Source organism: Pan paniscus, chromosome 1 (assembly GCF_029289425.2).
Source record: "Pan paniscus chromosome 1, NHGRI_mPanPan1-v2.0_pri, whole genome shotgun sequence".
In the NCBI taxonomy this organism is placed as follows: Eukaryota; Metazoa; Chordata; class Mammalia; order Primates; family Hominidae; genus Pan; species Pan paniscus.
Genome location: NC_073249.2, coordinates 209,922,902 through 209,931,281, shown reverse-complemented (window position 1 = coordinate 209,931,281; position 8,380 = coordinate 209,922,902). Strand labels below are relative to the sequence as shown.

General features: G+C 50.7%; 1 protein-coding gene across 1 annotated transcript in view; it reads left to right on the top strand.

The window, feature by feature from the left end:
- The first annotated feature begins 7,556 nt into the window (after window positions 1-7,556).
- PADI1 (peptidyl arginine deiminase 1) overlaps window positions 7,557-8,380 on the top strand; it is a 40,496-nt gene continuing 39,672 nt past the window's right edge. Inside the window, exon 1 of the mRNA XM_003814447.6 lies at window positions 7,557-7,648. Coding sequence (XP_003814495.1) covers window positions 7,557-7,648 — 92 coding nt within the window. The remainder of the gene's footprint in view (window positions 7,649-8,380) is intronic.

Here is an 8,380-nt window from a genome sequence, read left to right as displayed (position 1 = left end):
ATACTTTATGGGCAGTCTTATTTTTTTTATTAGGATGTGGGATGTAAATCCATAAAAGAAATAGAAGTGCTGAGCCTTCCTGTGGAGTGGGTGCTGGAGGGGAAAAGGTGGAGTTAGGGGAGGGAAGGGGAGGGCAGGAAGGTTGGTGATGGGCAGAGATTCACAGAGACTCCCAGGTCAGGGAGCAATCCCCCAGTCGGGGCAGCAGGAATGCCCAGAGGAATTTTGATCGGGACAGACGTCGGGCACTGAATGAAGAGAGGTCCCTCAGGGGCCTGGTCTCAGGGGCCTTGAATTCCACGCAAAGCGTGTCTTGAGCATCAACTATATGCCAGGCACCTTTTACATATATTATTTCTTACTTCTAAATTATTCCAGATTTTAAGCCGGGTGCAGTGGCTCACACCTGTAATCTCAGCATTTTGGGAGGCCAAGGCAGATGGATAACCTGAGGTCAGGAGTTCGAGACCAGCCTGGCTAACACGGTGAAACCTCGTCTCTACTAAAAATACAAAAATTGCCTGGGTGTGGTGGTGCATGCCTGTAATCCTAGCTACATGGAAGGCTGAGGCAGGAGGATTGCTTGAACCTGAGTGGCAGAGGTTGCAATGAGCTGAGATTGTGCCACCGAGCTCCAGCCTGGACTACAAAGTGAGACTCCATCTCAAAATAATAAATAAATAAATAAATCTATCAATCCAGATTTTACCAATTAGGAGACTGAGCCTCAGAGAAGTTAAATCACTTGTCCAGAGCCCTGAAATTGGAGAAGCAGCTGCGCTCAGACTGGAACCCTAGATGGTAGGGCCCGTTAGTCCTCCTTTATCTTGGGGGGATCCAGGGAAGGCTTTTCAGCAGGGGAATGATGTAATTGGATACACATGTCAGGGGGAACATGACTGCTTGTGGCAAGGAACGCAGTAAGCCTGGGGTCAGGGAGACCAGGAGCTGCTGAGGTCTCAGCTCAGAGATGGTGGCTGGAACCAGGAGGGTGATGGTGATGGTGGAGGTGAGGGTGGGGGCAAAGAGGAAGGGAAGGATCAAGAGATGTTTGGAAAGTAGAGGTGATACTCAGGAGGGGTGCGGGAGAGGGAGGGAGAGGTTGCCTGGGCTGGCTTGGGCAGCTAGGGTGGAGGTGGCGCCATTTGCTGAGATGGGAAAAGCCAGCTGGGGCAGGGAAGGGGCTGATGTGCTTGGAGGCTGCTGAGTTGGCCACCTGTGGGGATGACTCGCCTGGTCACAGCCCCCCGAGGGCAGAGGACACATGCCTGCTCAGCTGGGGCTGTGCCATGTCCCGCCCTGCCCCATGAACGGTATCATTAACACTGCTGATGCTGCCACATGGAGCCTTGGAAGTCCCCAGACCCGAGGAGGGAGTTGGTAATTCCTGCAGGTCTGCACAGCCCAGCAGAGCCTGGTCTGGAGTTTGGATGCTGAGGGGATAGTGTGGATTGAGTTGGGTGACTCATGGTCCTCACCACTTCCTGCCATTAGAGCCTCTGGCCTGCCCTCTGGCCCTGTGGGAATCAGTGGGTACCCTATTTTCTCACAATGGCCAAGTCAGAACCCCCAAGGCTTCTCCCCCATTCACCAGGAGGTCCAGGATCCTGCCCTGGGTGCCAGGAGCACAGGAAGGGGTTGGGTCAACATAGGGAGCTGAGCAGACTCAGCAGATGTCAAGGACTCTGACTTCTGGAACGGCACCTGTATATAAAAAGTGCCTAATAGATGTTTGTTGAATGAATGAAGACTTTGGATCCAAATCTGGCTTCTTGTGACTTTACTGTGTCACCTTGGGTGAGTCACTGCTTCTCTCTGTGCTGTGGTTTACCCAGCTGGAAAGTGAAGGGGCTGGATTGATAGTTTCGGGGGCCCTTCCAGCTTGAAGTTGGGTGATCCTGGAGAGCAAGTGGAACTGTCCCTGTAGTACCCGGGGGTGCTGGGAGGGGAGAACGGTCTCAGACAGGGGGTTACAAGAACTGGGCTCTGCTGATCCTCCCTACCTTCCTCCATGGGGTTCTAGGTGAGCTCAGGCACAGCAGGCAGCATGTGTGTGTGTATGTGTGTTAGGGAGAGGTCCCCTGGACCAGAAGAGCCCACAGCTGGTGTCGGCAACACAAGTAGACCCACAACCTACCCTGATTGGTCCCAAGGCCTGAGGCAGGCAATTTCCATGCCTTGATGGTGGCAAGCCTCACTGGGGCCCACATTGCTTACCCTCAAGGGCATCAAATGACTTCCCCAGCCAGAGTTATTCCCTCCACCCCTCTCCTTACCCACCAACACAAAATAACCAATGCTGGGGGCTCAAACTCATGGCCCAAGAGCTAGGTCTGGTCTACCGATGGGTTTTGTTTGACCTCAGTATTCTGTTTCTGAGAAACACTGACTTAACGAATGAGCCCAGCAGGCTCTGTCCCCTCTGCAGCAGTTACCACCCCTCCCTATTTTCTCCCAGCTGGTAGCGTCACACATTTCTATTATCTGCCTGCCCTCCTGAAGGTGCCTGAGTTTGGAAACTCTGATCCAGCTTAACAACCCATTTTGTAAATAGGGAGACTGGGGGGTTGTCGGGGGTGATCCTAGTGTTTCCGGATGAACGAGGTCAGGCTGCTTGCTCTCGTGGTCCAATAAGGAGATGCAGACAGACTGAGAAAGAAGGGAGTTTATTTCTGCAACCGGTCACGGGGAGAAGATCGGAGTAACTCACCAGACCAAATCGAAAGTACAAGTTTTTCCCCCAGTGTTGTCTACATTCTAAGCTGTATGCCTACGTGTGGGAGTATACGTTACCAGAGAGTAGGTCTGTTTCATTCCATCTTTATCTAATCTTTAGGGTCTAGGGTCTGGGAAGCTTTTTCTAGAGCCTTGGAAAGTTTCTTAATCTTTTTTTTTGAGACAGAGCCTCACTCTGTTGCCCAGGCTAGAGTGCAGTGACACAATCTCAGCTGACTGCTACCTCTGCCCCTGGGTTCCAGCAATTCTCATGCCTCAGCCTCCTGAGTAGCTGGGACTACAGGTGCACACCACCACATCTGGCTAGTTAATTTTTTTTTAGTAGAGATGGGGTTTCGCCACGTTGCCCAGGCTGGTCTGGAACTCCTAGCTTCAAGTGATCCATGCACCTCAGCCTCCCAAAGTGCTGGGATCACAGGCATGAGCCCCTGTGCCCAGCAGAAAGTTTCTTAATCCTAAGTGGGCCCTGGTATGAGGTGTATGTGTAAGAATACTTTCATTATTTCATCAGACTTTCGGGTCTGAGAAAACCCAGGAGCGGTCTTAACAGGTTTGTTTCCACATTCCAGCCCTCATACTCGGGCACCATTTTCTTCAGTTCTCTAATGTTTAACTTATGCATTCATCAGAATGAGAGGAAAGGGCTCTCTCTCTCTGTGTGAGAGAGAGAGTGGCTGCTCCGGCTGTTAATGGAAACCCAGCTTGCCACACTAGGTTCATGGAATCTTAGACCATAGACACCTGTTTTCCTGGGCTCTGTATCCATGGAGTAAACTTAGAACTTGCCTTGGTGCCTTTAGGTGTGATGTACTCTGCAGATCAATAACATTTGCAATAGGAAAGATTATTTCAAAAAGATCTTCAAAATCAAAAGTAACCAAATAAATGTTTATGTCATTATCACTAAGGTCTCATTTCCAGCTCTCTGCTCCAATATCATTTCTTCAGATTGGCCTTCTCTGATCACTTGACTCAAAACAGCACCCCATCCCCTCCTCTCTTCTATTTTATTTGTCTGAATCACTTCCTGGTATCACAGTTTTTATCCCACCAGCTTTCTACCTGCCTGCCCTCCACGATGTCCCACGAGGGCAGGGGCTTGGTCTATCTTGTTCACTGTGGTATCCCCAGGGCCAGAATAATGTCTGGCACATTTTAGGTGCTCAAAAAAAATTGTTGAAGAACAGGGAAAATGAGGCCCTGGCCATTGTAGCCCCAGCACCAGCCACCTTCCCTATAGTGGTTTCTTGGGTTGTTCCAGGGGCTTCCTGGGGTCGTCTTACAGTCCCCTAGTCACCGGGCAGCTGGCAGGCCTCTACCCTGCATGGGGCCCCGTTTCAGGCTAAGTGGGGCCTGCCTCCCAGCTTTATGTCCTCCTCCAGAGGGGAAGGAGGCAGTGATGTCATAGAGGTCTCCCACCCTCGCTCCTCCCCAGTCTGACCGATCAAGGCTGAAATCCCAAGTTCAAAGAGACCACAGCATGGGTGTGCAGGATGTGTTGTTTGTGGGTTGTAGGTAGGGCAGGGACCCAGGCAGGTCATGGTGTCTTAAAAGAATGTTCTTTGAGCTGGAAGACTGAAAAAGGGAGGCGGGGAAGGAATAGCAGAGGGTGGGGAGAGAAGCCAAAAGGAGGAAATGCATCTTATTTTTCCTCGAAGAGAGAATAATGAGGGTGGCTTCATTTTTTTTTTTTTCCAACAGTAAAAATGTTGTTTGCTCATGAAAGTGATTCAAACAACACACAAAAGCATGGGGAAGAAATGACCTGATATTCTGCCTCCCAGGGATCTAGTCAGCAATCAGCCCACCAGGGTCAGATGGCCTGGGGTTGAATCCTGATGGGACCAACTTCCAACCATGGACTTGGGAGGGTCCCCAACTTCTCTGTGCCTCAGTTTCTTTTGCTGTAAAATAGAGATGTGCTTATCCTCCTCTCTTCCTCTCTGCCTACCCTCTGCTCTTCCCTCCTTGCCCCCTTTTCTCTTTCCTCTTTCCTCTATCTCAAAGAACATTCTTTTTTTTTTTTTTTCAAGACTGAGTCTTGCTCTGTTGCCCAGGCTGGAGTGCAGTGGTGCAATCTTGGCTCACTGTAACCTCCACCTCCCAGGTTCAAGCCATTCTTCTGCCTCAGCCTCCCAAGTAGTTGGAATTACAGGTGCCTGCTACCACATCCCGCTAATTTTTGTATTCTTAGTAAAGACGGGGTTTCACCATGTTGGCCAGGCTGGTCTTGAACTCTTGACTCGAGATCCGCCTGCCTCGGCCTACCAAAGTGTTGGGATTACAGGCATGAGCCACTGCGCCAAGCCCAAAGAACATTCTTTTAAGACACCATGACCTGCCTGGGCCCTGGCCCTGCCCACAACTGGCCAAGGGCACATCCTACACATCCATGTGGTCTGTTTGAACTTGGCATTCCAGGCTTGATTGATACCTGCCACCCAGTATTATTGTGAGGATTAGGTAAATGAATACATGGAGAGGTCTTAAAACAGTGGCACATGGTGAAGGCCATATATGTGTTTGCATCATCATTATTGTTGTCATCATCACCATCATCATCATCATCATCTTTTTAGACAGCTCTTTATGCACCAGCCTGCCTTTCTTCCTGCCTCCCTTTTTCCTATCGTTCACCTATCCATCTGTCTGTCCATCCATCCATCCACCCACACATCCATCCGTCCATCCATCCATCCACCCGCACATCCATCCATCCATCCATCCATTTAATCTTCTGTGATGGGAACACACCCATGTGCTCTGCAGGAAACTGCTTGTTCCACTCTGCATTCCATTCCATATGAAATGGACACGTTTATGTCAATAAGTGCTGTTAAACAAAATGACTGAGGTCCTGGTAAATTGGGGTTTGGGGTTTGGGTGATGGAAAACCATCCCCGAACACCTGTTTCCCTGGGTTCTGTATCCATGGGGTAAAATTAGACTTTGTCTTGGTGACTTTAGGTGTAATGAACTTTGCAGATCAATAACATTTGCAATAAGAAAGATGGTTTCAAAAAGATCTTCAAAATCAAAAGTAACCAAATAAATGTTTATGCTATTTTACCATTTCCTGTCTCCCTAATCAGGCTGGGGTTCCTGCAGGCAGGGACTGTGTGTCCCCCACATCTTCCACCAGACTGACAACTCCTCAGGCAAGGCTGTTTCTCTGTCTCTCTCTCTCTTTCTTGCTCTTTGCTGCCCTGCCACCCCAGCCCTGTGGACACTAGAGTTCTTGTTTATGTGCCCCTTTTCCCACTCTGTATAAAAGCCCCCTGGAAGAAGAGGACCACATTACTGAGGACGGGTGTCCTGCGATTCCAGAGCAAACGGCTCTTCTCATCACCCCCGATGCCCGATATGAAGGGAACACGTCACCTGCAATTCACCACCTCTACCCCAAGCTCTAACAGACATCTCATGTCGAACGAGTCCAACAGAGAATGGCCAAGCTCCCCGCCCAGCTTGCCCTCCTGCAGCCTTCCCCATCTCTCTGATGACAACTCCATCCTTATAGTTGCTCGGGTCCCAACTACTCCAGTGATCCTTGACCACTCTCCCTCACATCCACATCCAACTCATCAGCAAACCTCATCGGCTCTACCTTCAAGATACATTCAGGATCCAACCACTTCCCACCACCTTCCCTGTTACCCTGGGACCAAGCCATGCCATCCCTCGCTTGGATGATGGGAAGAACCTCAGTGCACCATCTGATGTCATACACACTTTACTCATTTAACTTCACCTACGGTCTGTCTCCCCCAGAATATAAATGTCGTCAGAGCAGGAATCATGGTCTCTTTTGTTCACAGTTGTATCCCCATCACCTAAATGAGTGCCTGACACATAAAAGATGATTAACAAACACTTGTCAAATTAACAAATGAAGTTCTACAAAGAGCCTCAGAACAGGCTGAAGCTTGCTGTGCTGAGCTGAAAGAAGAGGGATTTTCAGAAATGAGTCCACGCTCCCAGGTCATTGCTCTGAGCTCTTTTTCAAGTTCCCTCCTCTCTGGCTCCCCAAGAATGCTTGCCTGGGGAGGCTTCTGCTGTCTGTGGTGTCTGGGCACAAGGGCCTACCCTCGCCTGTTGGGGGTTGGTATTGTGTGGCGAGAAGGGTGAACCTGTGTGGAAGTTATAACTCTACCACTTACTAGCAGTGAGACCTGCAGCCATGATTCTCTTACCTGCAAAATGAGGATAAAAGTCATAATTGTTAGCGTTTTAGTGAACACTAGGTGCCAGGAGCTGTGCTAATCTTCTTACACATAACTCATGTCTTTCCCACATCAACACAATGGGACAGGTACTACTGTTACAGCTGCCAACTTACACATGAGGCAGCTGAGTCACAGAGAGGTTAAAAGGTTTGATAAGGATCACAGGTGGTTATAGGCACAGCCCGCACATAGTCAGCCCACAGAAACACTGACATCATTGTAATAGGGGTTCAGGCACCAGGAGTCTTTGGAGGGGAGGGCAGGGGCTGCTGGGGAGCTCTGGAGGGTCTCCTGTCAGCAGGTGAGTCCTGCTTCGCCCGGGGCCCCCAGTTGAAGCTCCCCTTCCCCATCTCCCAGACAGGCCTTGGGCACCTCCTCCCCTGACCTCCTGGATTGACAGCCCTGAGTGAGGAGGGTGTGGAGCCAGGAGGTGGGGACCAGGCTCAGCCAGGCTAATCAGGTCGCAGGGTGAAATTTAAAGGGAGGAGGAGGCACCAGTCCGTCAGAACTCACACTTCTTCCTGGCAAAGAAGTGCCCAGGACGGGAGCTGGGGAGCCAGGGCTGATCTAGGAGGCTGGGAGCCAGGGGACAGGATGGCCCCAAAGAGAGTTGTGCAGCTGTCCCTGAAGACGCCTACCCATGCCGTGTGTGTGGTGGGAGTCGAGGCACATGTGGACATTCACAGGTAAGAGCTGGGAGGTGCTCTCCTGGCTGCAGAGAGCTGGGTTAGAGTGTAAGTCAATGGGGTGGGTGCCTGGTAGACAAGTCAGGCACGTTGGAGAGGATGCTGGCAGGAGATAGCAGAGAAGGTGGAGTTGGCTGTGGAGTCTGGCAGGAAGGAACTAGGGTCTAGTCAGGTCCTCCTTGGGGCCCCAGCTCCTGGGCACTGGGCTCAGGACATTGGCTTTAATCCCCTGGGTAAGAGTCCAGCCTTAGATTTCTAACTCTGAGCCCTGGGGTCAGGCTTTGGGGTCTGGGCCCTGCATTCTGACACCTAGGTAGAACTTGTGCGGAACATCAGATGGCTCAAGATGGGGAAGAGAACTGGTTCCCACCTCCCTCAATTTCTTGCCAAGCCCCCATCTCTCTGAGGTGAAGGGACGTGTGTGGTAGCTTGAACCTTGGAGGTCAGCCAGAGATAACTAGATTGATTCCAATCAGGAGGGAGTGGTTAGGAAATACTCGATGAATTAATATGAGGAGAGAACCTGGAGCAAGACGGCTGGGACTTATGTTTGCTGTGAGATGATGGTGATGACGCTGATTATGGTGATGAACAGTGATGATGGCGATGATGGCAGTGATGGTGGCAATGATGACATCTGAGGAGGCAGCAGTAGCATTTGCTTCTCCTGTTGACCCAAATCTTTCCTGTGCTGGCTGTGTCCAGATGGGGACTCGGGGACTCAGCCTTAGT